Here is a 23,958-nt window from a genome sequence, read left to right as displayed (position 1 = left end):
TTCATGTTTCTGAAGGATTTATCTTAGAGGGTATTTCTAACCTTAATGGTCACATTGTCACCCTGTTTGCATGTCTTCAAGTCTGCAATCCGGACATAGGTATGGGCAGAACGGACCGGGAGGATTTTGGGGAGAATCTTCACCAAAATTCCCGGCAGATTTCCAAGTGTTCCCATGCTGACCAAGAAAATGACATTTATGGCGGTTATTTTCAAAAATCACAGCCGGCGCATGATAATCGACGAATCGATGAATTTTCTTATCAGAATCGATTTGATTGTTTGAAAGGAAAATCTTCAAGGTTTGTTTTTCTTACGATTTCAAAGGAATTTTCTCAATTTTCCTCTCAAAAGAAAGATTCTTATCAGATTGATTTCATTTTAGAAAAAATAAGGCGATGGAAAACGACGAAATTCCGGACGTAATGACGGCCTCCTATAGTGAGATTATGAATTCCAATCCGGAAGGAGATTTGGGGCATGCAGCCCCCCGGGTACGTCCTAATCGCTTCCCATACAACCTGGAGGGTACAGTGAGCATGGAGGGGGACATGACACACTTCATAGCCGAAGATTTGGAGCACAAAATAAAGCTCTCAAGCCCAATTTCCAAGAGTAGGGATGATTCCAGGGACAGCACCCCATCCACGAGTGGCTTTCAGCGTCCCGGAAGTTTCCTCATGCCACAGGATATTGATAGTAATGTGCTGAATGATGTGGAAATGGAAGCTCAGTATTTGGCAGCATCAGTGGACAATCTCACGGAGAATCTCTGCAATCTTCTGCATTCCGTAAGTTCCTCAACAGAACCTTTTGGAGATTTCAGAGAATTCACTTTTATGTGCATTTTGTAGATCTCCTCAATCACAGCGGACAATGTGGAGGTGTACAAGAACTCCGTGAGCAAATTAACAGATTGCATGGATGCAAATATCAAGAATATGTACACAATTATGGCTAAAACGGAAGAGATCTCCAATGCCATCAAACCCACGAAGCAGCTGATGAACAGGATGTAAGTTCCACTTCCTTTTTATTTGTTTTTTTACGTTCTAAGATTTTTTTTTGTTTCTTCCCCATAATCCATTATAGGTCTAAAAAGCTTTTACGAGTATATTAGGAGTATTAAATTAATACAAATCGACGTGCCCGAAGATTATGAACCATATTCCTATCTTTTAAAATAAATTGATACAGAAAACTGACTCAGGGGAAGATTTTGGTAAAAATCTTGGTTTTTTCTTACAATTCGTCAATTACAAGATTCTAAGAAAAGTCTTATAAAATTTTTGATATTTTGGGTCTTATTCAACGATCAAGAAATTATAATGATTTTCTGGATTTTTCGTCGGTAAAGTGGGGTTTCTCACCCAGAAAAACTCACGTTTTCCAGAGCTTTCGGCTCCGTTCGAAGCCTTCCTCAGTGGCTACAGAAATTCTTGAAATCTTGAAATTTCCGTACAAATATCAAAGATTTCAAGCGAACTTTAAGAGTTTCTTGTTTGCTGAATTGGACCTTTTATTTATTACTTTAATCATGTTTTTTTTAAAATAAAAATGTCTTTTCTAGAGCTTTTCAAGGATCTTTTTGACTACTTTCTGGAACAACAAATTCTTTGTTTTTCTTTCATAGAACCAAGACAATAGAACGATTTAAAGAGGTTAAATGTAAAAATCCTACAACCATCTTTTAAGTTGTTAGAAATGAAAGGATTTTTATCAGAAACAACCCCTCATTTAAAAAAAAAATGGCGGCATTTTTTATCAATGAATCATTCCTAGACTTTCTAGAACACGATAAAATAGATAAAATTCTAAGTTGACATACGAATAATCCGCTTAAGTAAACAATACTTAGGTAATAAGGTACATATTCAATTAAAGAAAAGTATAGCGGTTGTTTTAAATACCCCAATTTATTTAAAAGATTTAAAATGTCTTTTTAAGTGCAAAAAAGTATGAACAACTGTGATAACAATTTTTATTTGTCTTTTTAATGTTGTTTGGTCGTTTTGTATGTTGAGTCAAAAAACCCAGGAAATCTCGATAGACCAGTTAAGAATCCATCGTAGACTACTTGTAAAAATGAAAAAAAGGCGGATTTTCAATCGTTTTTTGGATTAATTTTTTGTTTAATTCTTTGCCCAGTTTTCTTTTATTTTCAAGTAAAATAGAACCTACAATTTTATTATGCTGCCTATGTTTTTGTTCTTTTACAGAACGCCTAATTTTCCCCATCGTTGCTCATTCTCACCACCTTATTTTACCAACATCTTCATCTTATCGGATTTAAGCGCCAAATTCAAATGAATAAAAAAAACAATTTATCATTGAAAAGGAGGAATATAAGTTTCTAAAGCTCTAAAAGTAAATTGAAAGATTTTTTTTAGAAATCTTACAGAAATTGTGGCGCCCCCCTATTCAGGGCGCCACAAAATTAAGAAATTAATAGGTAGTATAAAATAAAATTACCCTTTGACAACGTTTTTAAAAGCTAAAACTTAATAGAAATCCTTTAGGAATATTTCTGAAACCAAAAATCTTTTATTTTTCTTCTATTTAAATGTAAATAAACTAGATAAAACATTTTACCACATTAATTGTAAAAAAATCTTAAATGAACTTTTAAGTTTCAAGAAAGTAAATGAAAAGATTCTTGGCAGAATTTGCCAACCAATTGAAGAATTCTCAATACAAATCTTAACTGAAAAGAAAGAGAATAATTTAGTTAAATATCCTCTATTTTCTTTTAATTTCCTTTCAGACGTGAAATCAAACGCTTGGTGGACATGCTGGAGAATACGCTGTGAAGTAGAGTCCCCCAATCAGCACGTCTTCAGTGATTTAATTGTGATTATTTTATCGATCTCTGTGAGTTTTCTTTCTTTTCACTTTTTTTGCATCTTTATTTTGATGATTTTTCTTGAGCGCTGAAAAGGAATAAAAGAGAAAAGTCTCTGATTTAACGGCATAGAGATTTTTATTTACATTCTTTTATACACAGCATCTCAATAACATTTAATAAACATATAGAATTATTATAAATTTTTAAATATCTCGATCAAAATGTCGATTTCAAAAAGTTTTTTTTTTGCTTTGTTCCCTAAACCTGTTGCGCAAAATTGTCTTTTAGTTGCTTTTTTTTTTTTAATCTTTATTACTTATTTTCATTTTCTAATATATAATCTATATATTGGAAAATGCGGCGTTTGCAACCTGCCGATTGTTAAAACGCACAAATAAATTTTATTTAAAAACGCGCCGAGATTTTTATTTTTAAACTCTCTTAAATTTAACTAGAGTGTTTTTTTTATTTAATTAAGAAAAAAATATTTATATAGCTTTGTTGTTGTTAAAAATATTGTGTGTTTAGGCCCCAAAAGGGGGAGCACAAAAGAGAGTTGTTGGCCCCAAAAGGAAAACATTTTGCGAGGTATCCTCGTGTTGGTGCTGAATCCATCTCTGGTGAAGGCCGGATTAGGGGGCTTGGAGGGCTTTACTTGGTGTTCACCAGAGTAAGGAACTCCTCACGGGTCTTGGGGTCATCCCGGAAGACCCCCAACATGGTCGATGTGACGGTTTTGCTGTTAATTTTCTGCACGCCTCGCATCACCATGCACATGTGCCTGGAAAAAATCAATAAAAATTCATTTTTAATTATTTGTTTTATTTTTAATGTTTGTTTGTTAGTTTGTGGCGTCCCTTGTGGCCATTTCATAAACTAATACAGAAGCTTTAGACATTTGTAGAGCTTCTCAGGAGCATTTGAAAGACTTTTGGGCGAAATCGATCAAGCGGTTTCAGTGTTATAGCACAAACAACGAATTCGTTATCTTGTCCGCCATATTTAATTGCACCGTTATGAAAATTATGCGGTCAAACAACTATTTAAAAAAACAATAATAAATAAAAAGAGGCAAATGAGCTAATAAAATTGTTTTAATGCAATACTTTTTACTCTAAATGCAACTAATAAAATTGACAAAAAATCCATTAAAATGTTTTATTTTTAGCCATTTAAATTGACATTTCCCTGTACGAGAGCAATGCATCAATTACCGCAATTAATGACGTGGTAAATTTTTTAATTGGCAAAATGTAACTTCCTTGTTTTGGGGGTTTTACCTGCAATGTTAATGAAACATTTTTTTCTTAACAAAATGTCGGTAAATTTGGATCTGAATAAAGTGTTTGAGAACTTGTGCGAGGTCTCAAGAATTTTTTTTTGGGAATTGATTTTCGAGACAATTTTTAAGTCAAAATTTGTGAAAAAAATAAATGAAAAAAATCTTTGGAATATTCTGAAGGTTGTGTGGCTGTCAAAAAAAAACATACGGCCGGAACAAAAATTAATAGAAGAAGAAGGAATATTTGAGTTAAAAAAGATCTCTTAACGATTTTACATAAGTCGAATGTCAAGGCAAACGTCAAACGTCAATAGAAACTTTAAACGTCAAAAGAAACGTCAAACTTCAATAGGAATTTTAAACGTCAATCGTAAAGAATGGATTGTCAATCATTAAAGTAAATGTCAACTGTTAAAAATGAAACGTCAAACCCTGGATTAAACGTCTAGCGCGAGAAAGAACGGCAAACTTTAGAAATGGAACGAGGGCTGTCTGGATGTCTAATATGACATCCGGTTCAAGAGAAATTGAAGAAAAAAAATAATAAAAGAATGACAAATGTTAAAATTAACATCAAACGTTAAGAAGGCTATATCCGGATCCGGAAGGAATCCAACAGCCGTACAAATTTAAAGTGAAGAGGAAGAAGAAACGTTAAGAATTAAATGTCAAATCTTGGAATAAAAGTCTTCTTTTTCATCTTTCTATAGTTTTGCAGGACCAGACGTCATTTCGACATCCACACAGCCAAATAAAAGTCTAAAGTTACAAAATAAATGTTTATCAGGTTTAACAGAATTGTCGAGTATTTGACAGAAACCATCCATAAGAATAAATGTCAAATACATCAACGACAAACATAGAAAATAATCAATTAAATATTAAAATAAACATTAAAAGTTAGAAACCCAATGTCAAACATAAAAAAAATGTCAAACGTTACAACAGAATTGTCAAGTATTTGACATTTGTTTGAAAAAAAAATTAAATGTCAGAATAAACGTCAATATAAACGTTAATAAAAAAGATGATTAACGTTAGAATTTTACAGAATTCTATAAATTGTACAAGTAAATTGTCAAAAGCTCCTTAATTGAATACAACGACCGTAAAAAAGATTGAGCAATTTTAAAGATCCTTTTCACTAAAAATAAACCTCTTTATTATTTTTCTTCATTTTTAATTATATCTGGGAATTTTTATAAAACTTAAAAATTTTATTTTTTGATAGAAAATCCTTTTTGACAGTTTCTTCAATCAACTATAGATTTTTTACTCAATTTTGACAAGTTTGAAGTTTCTTTCACCCAAAAAGATTTTTTTTTAAATTTTTCTTGTCTTTTACATTTACTTTTCAAATTGAGAAGAAAATTATGTTAAGGGTCGAAGTTTTAATCATTTACTTTTTTATTTGACTTGAAGACCTGATGAAACGAAGAAATAGACCCGAAATGTCACTAAAAAATGTCATTTTTTCATTACATCTCTGACATATTTGTCAAAAAATCAGTTAAAGTGATACTTTAACGAATTTTTCTCACCCACATATAAATTGCATTAATGCAATAGAATATTATACGTGTGCTACATGTCAGGAGGTTTATCCTTGCAATGGAGCACGTGCTCTTCATGTAATTGAGGTACTTACACTCCTTCAATGATGACAGCCACCCCAGCGGGCTGAACGGCCTGCGTGACGGCGACAGCAATCTGCTTTGTAAGTCTCTCCTGAACCTGGAGGCGTCTCGAGAAGATCTCCACGATTCTGCACACAATGAAAAGGAAATTAAATTAAATTAATTCAAATTGTCTCTCCTCCTTAAATGGCGCCAAATGAATTAAAAGCTTTAAGCTGCTATATATGCAAAAAGGATATAGAGCACAGTGCAAGAAAACATTGAATTTTAATTAAATATTTGAAAAGAAAAAAATGCAAAATCTCCACCTGGAAATGAAATTGAGACCTTCTTGGGGTTCTCGTTGTTTTCTTGACTCACTTGGCGGGATTTATTTTGCATTGTGTTTTGTGTGGTCGAGGAAATGAGGCAGGGAGAGATTTACAAAAAGGATTTTGTGTTAAATTTTTCATGAATTGAGGGACAAAAGAATTATTAAAAGAATAAGAAAAATTTAATGTTGCTTATAACTAACCTGGCGAGCTTGCTGAGGCCAAGAATTTTCTTGCACGGCAGGTAACCGATTGAGACTTTCCCGTAGAAAGGCACCAAATGGTGCTCACACATGGAAAACATTTCAATATCCTTCACCACGACCATCTCGTCGGTGTCCTCTTCGAAAATAGCACCATTGAGGGCTTCTGTAAAGAAAAAAAAATACGAAAAGATGATTTAAAAACTTTTATTTAACCTCAAATTACGGTATTAAAACAGATTCAAATTCGTTATTTTAAATATTTAAAAAATCCAAAATGGCCGCCATCCGCCATATTGAAATAATATATTTCTTTTGCAATATTGTAGAGTTCAGTGAAACCTCTTCATCGATAAATCATACTTGAAAATCGGTCAAGGCATCTAGTAAATATGGCAGATAAAAGCAAAAAGTACTTTTTTTTAAAAAATATTTCTTGAAAACGGCTTAACCGATTTTAAAAAAAAGTGAATTCAAAATTTTCCATCTGTTTTATTAAACATAATTTTTCAGTTTTTGATGTATTTCTTCGTCGCTAAAGTCTCCTAAATTTATACTAATTTCATTTCTAACTTAAAGGAATTTATTCACTGATCTATAGAAAAGTGCCTCATTTTTGAAAAAATCTAAACACACTTAATCTTACATAGAATAAAGAAAAATAATAGAAAATCACAAGAGTTTAGCTGTTTTACACTGGAATCAGCTAAGAAGGCTTCAGATATTTTTTGCTAAAAAATTCAAACAATGACGTCACAAAAATGGTTTTATTTCATCTTTAATGTATGACTTATTTATGATAATGCTTCATTCTGATTTTTAACAAATAATAAAATATTAAACAATAACAAATAGATAAATTTTCGAAAGAGACGAAAATCATAATAGTGACGTCATATTTTGCATTTTTAACAAATCTTTATCAGCTATTCCCATGTTGATCCCTGAGGAAAATGGGAAGTTTATTTGGCGATTTTTCACTCTTTTTTTTATCTTCTGTAAAATCAATTGTGTTTAGACTATTTCCAGATTAAAAAAAAAATCTTTCCTTAGATAAACTTAGAATAAACTCCTTTAGGCAAGAGTGAGAACTTTCTAGTGAAAGCGTCAATTGTTCGTTCCTTCTTCTCTATATATTTTCGCCAAATCATTTCTATTGTCGTTTATTTGAACTCAATGTGTTTGATAAAGCTGGATTTTTTTTTCCTTTCGGTCATTAAAAAGAAATAAATTACTCGAGAACTGATAAGAAATTTAATATTAAATTCACTTTGATTTAATTTTCTCAACACAGTAATGGGTGATAAAATGATCACGCAATTTTATGCCATTAAAATGTTGTTCCATTTTAATCATCTTTTTTTTCGTGTTATAAAATAACTTTTATTGCGGGTCAAAGATCAAATTGTCATGCGTTGAGATTTCTTCCTCCTGGGGACTGTCTTGGGATGTTTATGTCAAGAAATCTTTCTTTTTTTTTGCCTTAAAAATTACCTAAAATGGTTTTTTTTTCTAAATTTTCATTTGGAAATAAGTTTTAGATGGAAAAAGCTCTTCAGGATTGCTTTGAGAGCTTTTAGGCTATATACACAACAACATGTTAATTACCTACCAAAAAGTTCTTGTTTGATTACCCCATTTGAAAGCCCCATCGTGCAGCTTCATTCATTCTATGCAAAACAACGAATGATTTAGATTAGTGTCAATAATACGGCTTGTTAACTAAATTTTAATGAATCGTATAATTGAGCAATTTGCAACACAATATAAAGTCTCACAAATGCATGTAAAACGGGGAAATTATGGTAGTTTCATGTTGATACAAGGAGTCATGGTATAAATCAATTAAATATGCATTCTAAGGGGCTTTAATAACTTCCCACTAAAAGCTGCAATGGATAGGGGTACGTGATAATTAGGTCTTTTATACGTGTCTAACTATTATTGCATAATGTAGGCACTTAATTAATTCCTAAAATATGATATTCAGTTATGTGGGCGTTTGGAGCTTTGCAAGGAGAATAATTTGATTCATTAATAGATAAAGCTTTTCATTTTTTTAGTTTATTTTATTTATTGGAAGTTGAAATTATTATTTCAGTCAATTGATTACAATAGCCGTGACAAGGGCCAACGATGGTAATCCACACGTTTTCATTATAGTTTTACAAATTAAATAAAAAACAAACAAAAAATCTTATTAATTATATTAAATAAAATAATGGCGGACGATATAATCAAACATAATTTTCTATAGCATCAACAGCGCTCCTGTGGTGAGCACTTTAACTGTGTTTGCATTGACATAACCTCAAAATGGGATTAATTGTTTGAAAAAGAGAGTAAAAACGATATATAATTAAGAAACAATTCCGATTTTCTGGAGTTTAGCTGATTCTTTCAAATGCAGCTTTTGTCGAAAAACAAAAATTGTCAGATTGACCTCAAATTTTGTATGACCATGAATTAGCGTCCCTACATTTCAAAAATCAGTTCGTTTTGCCGAAGTGTGACGCTTAATTACAAGAGAATGAAAATATAAAAAAAATATTTGCCGTAAAATCCACCTCCTGTCGGCCATTTTGAAACACCTCCGAATTTTGTCTTGTCTATATTTTAGCCCACATATTAGCTGAAAGTTCAAATTTGAAAATCGGTCTAGCCGTTTAGCCAATATGGCCGCCACAATATTTTATCGAAAATCGGTCATATCTAAAACACGGTTTGACCGATTTTGATCAAATTAGATTCAAATGAAAGCTCAAGGAGCCCTACAACTTTCTAGCTTGTGACGCCTAGAAGGACTAAAATCAAAACTAAATTTTTAGATTGTTTCTAATTAAACTGTTTGTAAAACTTTCTGTGTACTCTCAAAAATATATTATTTTCAAGAACATCGGAACCTTTAGAACTTAATCCTAACTCTTCAAATCGCCACATATTCCCCCAATCAACTAGTTGAGTGTGATAATGAATCATTCTCAAAGCAAAAAAAAAAACGAAATATGTGCAAATTCAACCCATTTTACCGCAGTTACCAATTAAATCAAAAATTAAACATCTTGATTAAACTTCTTTTAAAAGTCAAATATTTGCACTATCTGGTGGTCCATTGTGATGGACTAAAATGAAAGAAGATGTTTTATCACTTGAGAGCTGTTGACACTTTTCGTTAAAAATGCAAATATTTAATTCAATCGCGTGCTTTCAGTCCAATCACTCTCAATTTCTTGATTTTCGCTCTCAAGCTGGAGGAATTTTTTTCTTTCTTTAATATTTATGCGTCAATTTGAGGCGAATCCATGTCTGGGAATTAGCAAGAGGTTGAATGGCAAAAGTGGATGATATTTGAAGTGAAAATGTCCACAGAAATTGATATTTTTTCAGCACTGTCTCCAACCTTTTATCTCTCTTTCGCTCTCTTTGTTGATCTACCACTTAAAGTTTTAATAATATTGAAGTATAATTGAGTGATAGTCTCACGGTTAATTTCCGCTCTGGCAGACAGTCTTCTCTCATTAAGTTTTAAAGCTTCGAAACAGAAGCATTTTTGTTTTTAAATATTTCAAAATTATGCTTAATTTATAATATTTCCCCAGCAAGAATTAAATCAAGGACTTTGAGCATTTTGCTAAACTTTCCTGTTAAACATTTATTCAGTTATGAATCTCTATGACAAACTTGTATGAATTTTGAATTTTATTAAATTTCACAACAAACTCCTCTGGGGAAACTCAACAAGTTGATTTTGTCAACTTTATAAATTGACAATAACAACAAACTCCCCAACAAACTAATTCTGCAACATTCATGCACCAATAAAACTTGATTCTGCGTAGAAATGATCGTTTATTCGCTCCAGAAATAAAAGCTCAAAGAAGCTCAAAAAATAACCAAAAAAGCCATAAAAGAGCATTTTTAGTTAATTTTGTGGTAAAATAGAATGCAAAAGTTCATCAACCAAAGAAATCCTTTTAATTGGAACATTTTTTTTGCAAAAAAAAAACACGAAAGAGTTCAGAGAGACAGTTTAATTTATCTGAAAACATTCCACACAAACCACCACATTGTGAGATGTTTCCTTTGATGCCTCTGTGCGCCTCTATGCCATTAGCAGATCAACTCCCTCACCCGTCATAAACACACAAAGAGAGGAAATTTGCAGACATTTAACCACAAAATGGGGGGCAAGGGCGGCACGTAAAGTGGGCCCAAAACCACAGAATGGAATTTTCATGCGAATCCCATCAAAGAGTTTCACCTTCTTAGTACACAATAGGTATGATAAAAGCATATTTGAGGGAATTGCTTTACTCACGGGCACGAGGTGCAATTTATTTATTTTTTTTACTAACATTACAAATGCGAAAATTGGAGTAGAACTATAAGAAATTACCTAAAAGTGTAATAAAAATGCGCAAAATGGTGAGAAAATAAAGTGAAGTGAAAATCTGAAAATGAAAATTTTAATATTTGAGGTTATGATTTATGAGTTTATTTCATGATTTGTTTGAAAAAAAATGGCGTCAAAACGCAAATAGTTTCGTTGAAAGATTGGATTTAATTTAAAAGTTAATAAATTGGCCCAAAGCTTAAAAAAGAGCTAGAAGAAATAAAGGACCACATTCAGCGTAAAAAAACCTTTTATTTTTTATTATAAAAGCTCATTTTGGTATTCAGCGTAAAAGATAAAAGAATTTTTGTTTTCATCATAAAAAAACTAGTCTCCAAACTTTTATAAAATCTCCAAAAAAAAAAAATAAAATAGAATTGGTATTCAGCGTAAAAGCTTTTATCGAGTTCTTTCTTTTATATTAAAAGTGAGTTTTGGAGGTTCTTCTATGAGCGTTTTAAGCTATTTTATGCCATTTGATGATGTGAAAAATTATGAATCTAACAGAAATTGATCTCAAATTGAAATTATCAAGGCAAAATCATATTTTTGATTAGTTTTTGCTGAATTATTATCAATTCTTCACAGTTTTGTGGTTAATTTGTAATGAGCCTTTCAAAGGTTTAAAAAAAAGTATGAATAAACTTCTTATAAAAAAATTGGTATACTGCGTAAAATATTTTATATTTTATAAAAGATTGTTTTGTTGATTTTTAAGATTCATAAAATAAAAGTAAAAGATTTTTTACGCTGAATATGGCCCAAAATGGCATAACTTAACGTTAAACCGTTTGTTTTTTAAAGTCATTAATTACTAAATTCTCTACAACTTTACAAGAGAAAAGAATCTAAAGGCTAAAAGAAAAACTAACCCTAAGATGGGGTAAAATCACCGAGGAAATGGATATTTCTTGTACACGATTCCTCGCGTGTCATTGATGAATTCAAAACAATTTGCAAAATCAAATGGAGATGAACGAAAGATTGAATACTCTGAGATATTTTTCATCCCCTGTGGAAAGGCAAAGAAAAAATGTTGGATGAAGTGTGGGGAAACGTGTGAGACAAGAGGGTGGGGCTCCCATGGAATTGATCCATTGACGGGAGGGTGGTTCCGAGAATAAATCCAACATCACATTTCCAATTGACTAAATTTACTCAAGAATCACGTTCTAACATCGATAAATTTTTTCTTCGCCCTCCCTCCTCTCACTTCCCACCAACTTTTCCACCCCTTAGCGTCGTTTTTTCTTCTTCTTTTTCACTTCTTCGAGAAGGAGTGACTTCAATTGTCATGAATCGAGGTCCTCATCCCCCCAGGGGCGATTCTTCTTCTCTCTTTTCTTCACTCCCACGAGCATCTTTGGAGCCATGATAAAATGTAGGTATGTAGGGAAAGCTCTTGGCAAGAGGGGGGGATGGATGTGATTTAGAGTGTGTCTGGGTATTTTTTTTTACTTCTCCTTCTTCTTCCTCCCAACATTTTCCACGCTGCCCCCGCATAGTGGTCCATTCACTTTATTCCTTCTTATGGATTGCGGGGGCGTCTTGTGCACAAGAGAGATGTGGAGCAAATCAATACTGTGTGAGAAAATCCTTAAGTGAGTGAGTGAGTGAGAGAGAGAGTGTCTTTCATCAACCTCCTCACCCTCAAAACCACCTCCCACCCACCTCCCACCCCTAAGTGCCGGCCACTTTGGACTTGGGAACAATTGACATCGACGCAGGGGAATGTGAAGGATTTAATGACATGAGATAGTTTCGTTGGTACAACTTGTTGAATTTTATTTGCTACGACAGTTGGGGATTAAACGACGCCACTTAAATGACAGAGAAAAACACTCTCGCCAAGAAGACGGGGGCTGGGGTGGAGGGAAAATTTGTTGAGAAGCACACAAATTGTCCGAATTCCTCCATGTAGGAGGACAAAATAGAAATTCAATGGATTTTCTTCATGCTCCGTGCTCTTGCACGAACAGAATTTTGCGATATGGTGAGGAATTTTGATACGTAAGGATTCATAAATGCCACATAAGATGGGATTTTGAGCATATTAAAATCTTGATTTTCACTTCAGATTTTTTAGCTGTGATTCTTTCTTAAAAGAAGCACAGCTTCTGTGTACACTCTAAAATGCAAAGTCGTCAGATCGGGCTCAAACTTGGGATGAGCACGAATTAGGGTCCCCACATTCCAAAAAATGGTGGCGCCAAAAATTTTTCCGGCCGGCCGTCCGTCCGTCCGTCCGTCCGGCCGTCCGGCCGGCCGGAACCTTTCTCTAAATTGCAAGAGAACGGTAATAGATAGAGACTTGCGGTCAACGGCAAAGTTCATATATCAGGTGGAAGACATCCGATTATGAAGTCAAATCCAACCCCCCACCCCCGCGTCCGCCATTTTGAATAACCTCAAAATTTTGTTTTCGCTATATCTCAGCCCCTGTAATAGCTAAAAATCTGAAATTTTTATATGTTGTAGGGGCCATCAAGACCTTTCCAACGATACCTCATTTTCGAAAATCGGCCAAGCCGTTTAGCCAATATGGCCGCCACAATTTTTCATCGAAAATCGGCCATAACTCGAGAACGGCTTGACCGATTTTGATCAACTCGGGCTCAAATGAAAGATAATAATGAGCCCTACAACTCCTCGGAACATTGCAAGTTCAAGAAATGACCGCAAGTGGCGCTAAAATCGAAAACAAAATTTTCGATGAGTTTTCGATGAATATCTCGAGCACCGCTTTATAGAATTGCTTCAAATTTTGATATGTAATAGTTGACTATAGTATCTAGCTCCATGCCAAAAATGAAGAAAATCTATGTAGCCGTTCCGGAGATATCGCGTTTTAAAGTTTACATGTCATATCTTGAGTTGCATAAGTCCAACGCCCCGCGAAGCGGGGCGTTTTATATACACATATAAAATAAAATAAAATAAATATATATAAATGCATAGATATATACATTATATATATACATATAAAAATGCAAAGATAAATATATATAAACTGCAAAGATAAAAATTAAATATAGCATGGATGGAACAGTATAAAGCGAAAGAACGGTAAGTAAAACTTACGGGCTGTGATTCTTTCTTTGTCAGTGAAATGTGAAATTGACGGAAAATTGAGGATGGGCAAATTTTGAGGAAGGCTTTCTCGCGTACCGAATCACAGCCAACGCCCACGATTAAGGCTTCTCACAAATTATCTGCGCGTTGGCTGTGATTCGGTGCGCGAGAAAGCCTTCCTCAAAATTTGCCCATCCTCAATTTTCCGTCAATTTCACATTTCACTGACAAAGAAAGAATCACAGCCCGTAAGTTTTACTTACCGTTCTTTCGCTTTATACTGTTCCATCCATGCTATATTTAATTTTTATCTTTGCATTTGCGTTGAATACAACCTTTTTTTTTTAGTGGTGTTGGGGTGTATAAAACTTTAGAAAAAATCGTTAAAAGGAATCGTTTAATTAACTATAGAAATGTCAACCGTTTAAAAACGTCGAATGTCAACAACCAAAAAAACACATTAGTGTTAGAAAAGAAACTTAAAAAGTTAAAAAAATGTCAAAGAAATGTCGAATTTTTAAAAAGAACGTCAAAATGTTAGAAAAAGATTGCAACCTGTTAAAGAAAAGTCAAGTGGGAGTAACCTTTAATGTTAAATAAAGAAACGTCAGCGTTAGAAAAATAACGATGAATGTTAAAAAAAGGCTTCAAGATTTTAATAAAAACGTCAAAAACAGTAAACGTCAAATATTCAAATAGGAGAATTAAATAATAGAATAAACGTAGAATGATAGAGAAGTGTCAGACATTAAAAATATAACGTCAAGTAATTAAAAAATATTAAAAGTTTGAAAATAAATATAAAATTTAGAATAGAAATGTCAAACGTTAAAAGGACATTAATTAGAAATACCTAAGTCAAATGTTAGAAAAGAAATCGTCGTGGTATATATCTCTTAAGATTTCATATAAAAAGATGTTTTATACGTCAAAGGTAGCTCAAAGACGACGAAATGTTGGAAAAGAAACGTCAACATTAAAGAAACGTCAAATGTTAAAGAAACGTCAAATGTTAAAGAAACGTCAAACGTTTAAAAAACGTCACACGTACTTATAAATTTCAATTTTAAAAAGCTTAAAAAGAACATAAAAAGGTTAGAATTAGATAAATTCTTATAAGAAATTAATCAGAATGAAGCAGCGTCACCAAACGCAGCTCATATATACAAAACATCGCAGGTTCAAGTACAGCATTAGGGAAAAACAGAGCACTTTTTTTTTCAATAATCAGTTCTGAGTTTGTTTAAAACAAAATTCTTAGAAAAGATCGCGATCTATTTGATCATATTTATCGAACATACCTTCGAGGCTCTGATCGTATCCTTTGGTGAAGAAGAGCATTGCCTTGGCAGCCCTTTCGGGTGTCTTCAGGAGCCCCTGACGATCGGGATCTTCACCGAGGCCGGTGAGTAGGAGCCGGTAGGAACGCGTCATCTCGGGTAGGAGTGCCTCACGCGTTGGGGGCTTGTGATCCAGCTCCAGATCATGGTGGAACGTGCAATTCTCATGGCCTGCAGGTATAAGAAAAATAAAAATTGTGAGAACGCTTAGGTGCGCGCATGTTGAAGGTGATTTGAATATCATGATTTTAATTGACGACAGCGCCTTTGAATGTGGCTGATTTTAATTTTTTCTCTACTCCTTCTGCCAATAAGTCCACAACAAATGCATTCCGTGAGCTCTCTCGGAATTATTGCACTTATTGGAATCACTTTACGAGCAATCTCTTCCCCCTCTTTGACAACTTTTCTATCTCACACAGAGACTTGATTGACTTCAATGTTGATCAGATGGAAATTAAAAAAAATAAATAAATAAAAATAAAAGTTGCATTAGCTACACAAAAAAAGCTACCCAATAGAGACTCGTGTTGATGGGCTCTAAGAAAACGAGTTGATGAGAAATATTGTGAAATTGCCGGCTAGTCAGCATTTTTTTCTTCTTCTTATTGCTTCTAATTACTTTGTCACTCCAGGAAAATTACAAAATGCTCAATTGGAATTGATAATGTGGAGGCAGCTTTTTTTTCTGCACATGCCTTTCGACGTCACACTTTTGCCCCCCAGCAAGTGTTTGGCTTTTTTTTTGCCCCCACCACAGCAAGTGTGATAACTTAAAGAGAGAAAGAAATAATTCAATGATAACCCCTCTTCGTGACCCGATCTCCGTCATATGTATTTAATTGTTGCCTTTTAGAGTGTTATTTGTGTGTTATTTTATTATGTTGAGACCAACAGCTAAATTTTGGGATCAATGTAGCAGCAAAAGTTCTTGTTTATTTGAAATTATTTAATTTAAAATTTAAACGGTCACAGCTACTGCAATTGATTGGCAATCATTTGTATTTCCTTGCATATAGCCCCAGTTGTTGAGCACTGTGATATCTTACCATAGTGATGATGATCATTTGTATTCTCATTATGCTTTGATATAAAATATTTAATTAAATTTTAAGAAAAAATGCACCGATAAAATATTACCGTGAATGTATCATGCATGTAAAAACGTAAAAACAATTAGGACAAACTTAACATTGTTAAGAATAAAAGAAAATGCCAGAAAGTTTTCATTCTTCACTGAGATTGATTCAATTTGCCCCAAAATGTAAAAAATGTCAATGTTTTGTATCTAGGATTAATTTCTAAGATTGTTTTTTTTTAATATTGTATTTCTCGCATATTAAGTTTTCAATTATGTATAAGTTTTAATAATTCTAAAGTCAACAGGTGTTTATCATCAAAATATTTTATTTTTTGCCGAATTATGCAAATATTTTCCAGGATAGAAATATTTTTATTTAGATAAACATCCTTTTCTAAAAAAAACCGAATTTTGTTTAACTTGAATTAGTTCATTTTATCTCTAAACTGAGCGTTCTTATGATTAAAAACCGAAAAACGTAAAAGCTTGAATTTGATTCATGTTGGACTTGAATTTAGTAGTTTTCAGTCTTGAATTGATTTGATTACATTTTAAATTTCTTTTCGTTAATCTGACCCTCTTTATGACCAAGGAATGTTTATCTGCCGAAGATTTTGAATCAGATAAGCACTCCTTATTCTAAGTCTTTATCTTAAATTCTGTATAAATATTCAATGACTCATTAACAATAATCTCGATGTTGAATTTTCCTTTATATTAACTTGGTTTTACTCGCTGTAATATACTTATTATGCATAATAAAACTATATTGTTTATGTAGAACAATAAAAATATATAATAAAACATTATTTTGACTGAAAACTTAATGGATTCGGAGAAATAAAGATTTCTTCAACCTTAAATCTTCTAATATTAAGTTTTTTTAAGAAATGTTTAAAAGTTTACTAACTAAGAAAAACGATGTTTTAGTTTAAAATAATATTATGACGGTTAATCAGTTCTTTAAATAAGGATTAACAAAAAAATAAAATTTGAGATTTATTATCTTTAATAATTCCGAAAACAGATTTCACTAGGAATGTTATCGCAGTGTTCCCTTTCGGACAAGTTCGGAAGGTGCCATCAATTTTGACACTTAACTTCTTCGCCATCTTCTTCCCGCGACACGCTACACACGCGGAATTTCATCATCCTTTTCATTGAATTTAGTGTGATTTCTTTATGTAATAATTAGTGAAATATATTAGAATTAGTACAGAAAACTCAATTTTTTGTCACTTCGACCCGGGTCTTCCACGGGGGCTCGGGGAGCAATTAATTAACACGAAAATATACAATCTCATGTACGTCATACCCCGACAAATGTCTAAAAATTCCTTGATATACCAGAATTTAAAGGATTAAATTAAGTTTGTTAAAAAAATAATTATAGAACAACCAATCATCATTCTTATTATTTATTAAAACCTGAAGTTATTTTAACTGTTACTTAATTTAATAATTAATTAAGTTCCACCTACATTTAATATAGAAAAAATTAAATATTTTCAATATCTAACAAAGGACAAAAATGCCCCATTGGTCCTTAAGTGGTTAAGGGGTAGACCTTTAGTGAAAGATTAATTAAAACAGAGTAAATGGAGTGAATCTACAAAGTTTAGACTGAATTAGATTAATATTTTATGCAAAAATCACCCTCTTATTTATAAAATCAATAATTTTCCCCAAAAAAGTGACCATAAAAGGTTCCCAGATCATCATAAGTGTGCTTGGCTTACTCTCCTCATTGAAATTTCTTAAATAATTTCAAAGATTTTTTTTCTATTTTTCCAATTGGCCTCCCTAGGGCCATTTGAACTTTGAGCAGTGTCATTGAGGAACTCATTGGCAACATCGTAGCATAAACATAAAGTTATGCGCAAGAAATGCCCAAAGGATGGTGGCCAAAAAAAAAAAAGAAGAGCACCTTGACGACTTTCACGCTTGAATGTTTGGTTCAGAAACTTTTTTTTTGTCTTTTTGAATTTATTTTGGAACCACTCTGTGTGTGCTTTCAAGGTTCGAGATCAAGGTAACGGCGTCAAAAAGAGTTCACAACAAAGTTCGGCGGATAAATTAATTTTTTGGATGAAGAAAAAAATCTTTGTGACCTGGTGTGGTGGATGTTCGGGGTGTTTGGGGTGTTCCGGGTACGTAGAGCACCCTCTCAGCTTCCGGGGATTTTGCATTCATTTTCAGTGGTGCTGGTAGTTGGCGTCTCTTGCAGATGCCATTGGAACCATTTGCCTCAGCAGCATCATCATCTTTTTTGCCATTTGTTGAGCACTTTGGGGTGGATGCTGAACTCTGGGGGAAGTTGCTGTCATCAATGGCGTCATTGAGTTCGGTGGTGGACATTTGGGAAAGTAGTTTGAATGTCTTCTTCTCTCTGGACATGATTTTCCTCCTTTTCTTTTATTTTCTGAGCTTGCCCTCAAGCACCACACCCCTCCCCAAAATGAAGAACTTCCACTCAAATCACTTTACAAGGATCGTCAGGAGCACGAGAAATCACATCACAGAACGCAACAGGGCAACAAGATGAGCATAAAACCAAAAGAAAAATATGTAAAGCGGAGGAAAAGCTTTCCTTTGCTATATACAAGGAAGAAAAGCTCGCGTGCTCTCTCGCAAAAAGAAATAACAAAGAGAGAAGAGCGCGGGAGAATTTATTTTGTTCAAAAATGAAAAGACGGAGCTGCCTTTGCGTGGAGCAGCGTGAAACTGAAAGGCGTTTCGATGCTACCGAATTATTTATACTACGCGCTTCCCATCGACTTTGGCCAAACACACAGAGAGTACCACAGAGAGTGAGAGCATGAGAGAGAGAGAGAGAGAGTGCCCACACATGAGAGTAAAGCGCAGAGAGTAACACAAACTGTGCGAAAATTTCCATTGGGGTGCGCAAAAAGCTCCAAAGTGGCCCCAAATCCCTTCCAACGCAGGGATTCCAGTGTGATTCACACAAATCGATCAGAAATGCCCCAAAAGAGTGAGTCAAGTAGTGGAAGGGAGCTGGGGGAGGGGGAAGGGAATTTACTTGAGATGGGTGCTTTGCTTAATTGCCCGGGAAAAGCCCAAAAGTGCCTTCTTACACAACAAAATAAATTCATCTTGCTCTGCATGAAAGAGTTGGATGAAGTATACGGTTGGAGAATTTGAGAAATTCCAATATTAACCGAAATGAATGTCAAGATTTCTTGAGAATTTAAATAAATTTTTTTTTCGAAGAAAATCATTGACTAATGATTTTATTAAGGCTTTTATTTGATTCTATAAGCTTTCATTAAGCTTTCTTCTATATGATACACTATCCCTCAAAAATTTCAAATGACTTTGTTCTGAAGATTTTCAAAAATCTGCCTGTTTTGGAAAAGTCAAATTTTCACTTTTCCAAAATTGAGTAGATTTTGGAAAATCGGTTAAGCCATAAAGTTTTTGACAGTCATTTTGGTAGAAATAATGCGAAGAAACGTTTTTCAGATTTTCACAAATTTTTACTTCAAGCTTTTACATATAGACTGCCATTGCATCGATTTTGACAAATAAACTATCATTACATAGATGATTTAATTTTCTTTCGAGATCTGAAAAATCTTTGACAATCGGTCAAGGGGTTCAGTCGTTGTAGTCATTTTATTGAACCTATGGTGAATAATTACATTTTTGCGGATATCAAAGGATGTAATTGACCGATTTGAACAAAAAACGAAAAAAAATTAGACAAATCTATTTAACCCTTAACGACCAATGAGGTGTTTTCTTTCCAATACTCGATTTTAAAAATTCCTAATTTTTGATAGTTAATTTTTATTTATATTGAGCTAAGATCAATGCAGGATGATGTCGTTATGATTCAAGGACCTAAAGGATCAGAAAGAACGAAAAACCGAAAATTAAAAAGTCGGAGTTTTGGCCAAAGATGTCTTATTTGAGCCTAAAGAAACTTTCAAAAATTAATTTTGCGTCCTTAAGGATTTTAAAAGTTCTTTAGTAAATGTAATTTTTATTTTGAACCTGTGACTGATTTTTGCAATAAAAATTAGTTCTTCGTATATTTTTTAATGAATTCATAGAAATTCTTGAATTTTGACAGATTCTTGTGAACTTGGAGAGGAAACTGTTTGAGACCATTAAATACTTGTAGAAGTTCTTAAATAGTTTAACAAAGTTTTTCCTAAATTAAATTAATAATTTAAATTAAATTAAAATTTTGAATTAAATTAATTTAATTTAAATTAATTAATTAATTTCTACTAATTTTTTTATTCCTCTCAAAAATTATAACTTATTCTTCAGAGACTTCAAAAATACCAAAAATTAAAAGGTTTAAACACAATCGAACGCTAAATTACATTTTCTTTACAATTGTTATAAGAAAAAAAAAATATTGAAAATTTTGTCTAAGTATGAGCAAAAAAAATCTTTAAAAAAATTATTAGGGAATAAAATTGACGAAAGTTAGTTATTTGAAACTAATTGAATTTGAATTAATTTTTAGTGTTTGAAGTACTTAGTTTTGAAATTAATTAGTATATTAATTACTTACTTAAGGTTCTTGATTTTAGGTAGGACCATAACTAACGTTATTTATTTCTTCTATAATTTATCTGTCTTTCCCTATTCAAAAACATAACAAAAACGAATATCTTGTCAACATTTATTTAACCAAAAAAAAACTAATATAGATCATATAATCAAATTAATTTGCATTAAAAGTTAATCTTGAATTAAATTATTAATTCATTTTCTGTCATTTTCTTTGATTTAAAAACAAACTTCTTGAATATAATTTTCTCACTTTTGCCGGTATATCACAGAGATCTGCTTAAATCAGAGTTTTGAAGTTTTAACTGGTTCTAATTGGTTCGAATTTCCGAATTTCTTCATCTGCATTTTGTATTAATTGCACAATTTGCAATCCGATATTCTTGGAGGTAAAGTGAAGCCAGTTAAATTTGGTTTCTAGCCGATTAGTTTTGATTTTTTTCAATCACCTGTCGCGAGGTTAATCCTTGGCAATTTAAAAGTTTTTTCTTTAACAACAAAAATTAATCAAAAGGAGTCTATTCACAGTTATTCATTTCATGACCTTATTCAGTATAATATACACGGGAGAAACATAATCTGGGAGAGGATAAAAGGTCAATGATTCAACATTTTTTATGTTTTATATTAGTTTCAACTGCTTCCTTGAAACACAGGTTAGTTAACCCTTTCGCGTCGAAATGAAACATTGAAACATGCGTAATTTTATCACGATATTTATTCTATTTTTTTGCATTTAGAAGACGTTTTTTTTATGTAAAACGTCTTCTTTGACCTTTTCTGCGTTTTAATTAATTTATAACTTAGAAAAACAATAAAATTAATAAAAATTTGAGCATATAAATGTTTCACGTTTCGATCTATGTACATATATGACCCAAAGAACGCGAAAGGATTAAAGTATTTCCTTTTGTTTACGATATCATTGTTACTTTGTATCACACAATAACCCTTTCACGACCATTTCACAACCTTCCTGAGACTATATATCAAAAACTCCTTTGTGGTTACATGAAACATTAAATATTGCAATATTTGAACTTTTCAAAACGATGTTTCATAAAAATTAAATTATTACATTAACTGTTTCATGTCCATTGAGTTATACTCACACTGAAACACGAAACATTACATTTTCTCTTTAACTGAATTTTATTGTGTCTTCAGGATATTAATTCGTTGAATAAGGATAAAAAAAAGTTCTGACTGAGAAATATCGAAATAAAACGATCAAATGTTTCATTTTTATTATGTTTCACACGCGAAAAGATTAATGTTTCACGTATTAATCGCGCTATTTGACCCAAATGGTCGTGAAAGGGCTAATTGATCACTAATAAAAAGAAAAACAACAATTCTCTGGTCACTTACCCTTGATACTGCAGACACAGCTGGATTTTTTGGTACTCCCATTCGTAGCTACGATCATTGAATGGCCATTGGTGGCTGTTTGTGCTTGAGCTTGCGTATCTTTCATTTTTGCTGCACTTTTACAAATTAATTTTCTTTTTATTCTTTAAATTATTAATTTTTTTGGATTCTTTGCGTGTGTTTTTGGTCACAGAATTCTATCACAGCTCTCAGATCTCCGGTGTCAAGATCGTTGATCTTGCGGAGTTGAATTTATTTATTTTTTTGCTTATTCACGTGAGAAATGTTGCACACACCACGGGGTTTTTTGGGGTGGAGGGGATTTCTTCGGTATTACCCAGAAATATCACTTTTGCCACTCTTAAAATATTTTTTCACACTAATTGTTGGGTTTATGTTGAAAAATATGCGGATTGCGCGAGGGTGTGGGGAGTGGGAAGGGGGGCGGCGCTGCGTTTGGGTGGAATTCCTGTGAATGGGAATGAAGAGAGTATAGGAGAAAAAAAAAGCACCGAGTTTATTTCGCTTGAGGCAAAGTCAACAACGTCCGATCGCGCCCATAATTTTGTACTGACTAAAGTGGTAACAAGCAATTTGGCGCCTTTTTATATTAAGTAGCAAACTCACGCACACGATCACCTCCAATCGGAAGGAGTGAGCGAGACGGGTTGCTGTGTGCGAAGAGAGTGGCAAAAAAAGCGTTGTAAATTCGCTTTTATATTGTAAAAGATTTTTTTTTATTTTTCTTTCATCTCCAATATCGGATTTTTCTTAAAGAAATTAAAAAGAAAAAAATATGATATTGTCGCGCGCGGGAAGACAATGATCAATACAAACACGTGATCTCTTTTTTTAGAGGACTTCAGGAAATTAATTAAAATGTATAAAGACCCCACAATTGTTGAAATGAAAAATGGAAAACTCATGAAAGACACAAACCGCAATATAATTGATGAATTGCGCGAGATTCATGATTCATATCTTGGCGCGCGTTCTGGACCACAAATTTCGCCTTCGTACGCGGGGAATTTTCCTGGTGCCAATTCGCCGCGGTTCGCCGTATCCGAATTTCACACACACACTGTCACTCCATTTAGTGACGCCAATTGCGCTTGACCGCCATGATTCACAAAAGTTACGTCTACAAAAGTAACAAGAAAAAAAACTGCTGACTACAAGCTGAGAATCCCCCAAAAGCAAAGAAAGGCAAAGAAAAGAAGAAGTGTGAAAATTCTCAGAGTCATCATCTCTCAGAACTTGAGGTGTCTACGTGCAGAAATTTGCATATATAGAAATCTTTTTGGTGCGAGCGAGAGGTCCGACTTGTGTGTAGGTTGAACGTTGATCGTGACCTGATTGTTGGTGCGAGATTATTTCACATGGCGTGGCAACGATCAAGCAGGTGCAATTTTCAAGTGTAAAAACGTCTCACACCACACTGTGCGACAGTTACAACCCGCTACGGGGACCTTGCAGTCCGTGCTATGTTGCGGTATGTTTTGGTATGTTTTTTTCGGCGTGTCTGAATCATTAGGATTAATGGAAAAAATCTTCTCAAATCGATTAATGTCTGATTTAAATTTTAATCTTCGTTTAATCTTGTATCGCGAGTCAAATTGGCAGTTAACCCCTAACCCCATGGCAATTGCTGGTAAAGAAAAAAAAATAACGTCCGTTAGAAAGTAAGGAATGTATAAATTAAAAAGATTTAAAGGGTTTTAAGGCTTAACTTTATTTATTTTTGAGTTCAGAATGGATCATTCTGATTTACCATGACGCTTTCGAAAGGAACATAACCTCAAAACCACATAACCTCATTTCTAATTTTCGTGCATAAAAATATGAGAATAATGAATTTAGTTACAACCAGGTGATT

The 23,958-nt window shown here is 33.2% G+C and overlaps 3 protein-coding genes across 4 annotated transcripts in view; 1 reads left to right on the top strand and 2 right to left on the bottom strand.

Moving 5' to 3' along the window:
• LOC129795035 (probable asparagine--tRNA ligase, mitochondrial) overlaps positions 1-208 on the bottom strand; it is a 1,173,171-nt gene extending 1,172,963 nt beyond the window's left edge. The window contains exon 1 of the mRNA XM_055836048.1: positions 42-208. Coding sequence (XP_055692023.1) covers positions 42-176 — 135 coding nt within the window. The 5' untranslated portion in view covers positions 177-208. The remainder of the gene's footprint in view (positions 1-41) is intronic.
• A 56-nt stretch (positions 209-264) lies between these two features.
• LOC129795098 (BLOC-1-related complex subunit 6) lies at positions 265-3,259 on the top strand. The gene is made up of 3 exons (XM_055836134.1): positions 265-790; positions 854-1,014; positions 2,764-3,259. The coding sequence occupies exons 1-3, from the start codon at positions 398-400 to the stop codon at positions 2,807-2,809; spliced, it is 600 nt and encodes a 199-aa protein (XP_055692109.1). The 5' UTR covers positions 265-397; the 3' UTR covers positions 2,810-3,259.
• On the bottom strand, positions 2,961-22,658 carry LOC129795068 (GTP cyclohydrolase 1). Of its 2 annotated transcripts, none has more exons than XM_055836100.1 (5): positions 22,083-22,658; positions 15,044-15,253; positions 6,278-6,443; positions 5,775-5,891; positions 2,961-3,625 (listed from the first exon to the last, which is right to left on the bottom strand). In XM_055836100.1, the coding sequence occupies exons 1-5, from the start codon at positions 22,186-22,188 to the stop codon at positions 3,496-3,498; spliced, it is 729 nt and encodes a 242-aa protein (XP_055692075.1). In that variant the 5' UTR covers positions 22,189-22,658; the 3' UTR covers positions 2,961-3,495. The 2 variants fall into 2 exon arrangements, with proteins under 2 accessions (XP_055692075.1, XP_055692074.1); XM_055836099.1 differs by lacking the exon at positions 22,083-22,658 and adding an exon at positions 18,275-18,894.
• Positions 22,659-23,958: the final 1,300 nt, after the last annotated feature.

The sequence above is a fragment of the Lutzomyia longipalpis genome, chromosome 4, assembly GCF_024334085.1.
Source record: "Lutzomyia longipalpis isolate SR_M1_2022 chromosome 4, ASM2433408v1".
Taxonomy (NCBI): Eukaryota; Metazoa; Arthropoda; class Insecta; order Diptera; family Psychodidae; genus Lutzomyia; species Lutzomyia longipalpis.
Note: the sequence above shows the minus strand (reverse complement) of the source record. Positions and strands in the feature narration are given on the sequence as shown.

Excerpts from the sequence above, each read along its gene's own strand:
- LOC129795098 (XM_055836134.1), top strand. The coding sequence starts at position 398 with ATGGAAAACGACGAAATTCCGGACGTAATGACGGCCTCCTATAGTGAG. Across the intron at positions 791-853 it reads TCTGCAATCTTCTGCATTCC|ATCTCCTCAATCACAGCGGA; the intron begins GTAAGTTCCTCA and ends TGCATTTTGTAG. Across the intron at positions 1,015-2,763 it reads AAGCAGCTGATGAACAGGAT|ACGTGAAATCAAACGCTTGG; the intron begins GTAAGTTCCACT and ends ATTTCCTTTCAG.
- LOC129795068 (XM_055836099.1), bottom strand. The coding sequence starts at position 18,560 with ATGTCCAGAGAGAAGAAGACATTCAAACTACTTTCCCAAATGTCCACC. Across the intron at positions 15,254-18,274 it reads CCGAACATCCACCACACCAG|GCCATGAGAATTGCACGTTC; the intron begins GTCACAAAGATT and ends TTATACCTGCAG. Across the intron at positions 3,626-5,774 it reads GCTGTCATCATTGAAGGAGT|GCACATGTGCATGGTGATGC; the intron begins GTAAGTACCTCA and ends GATTTTTTCCAG.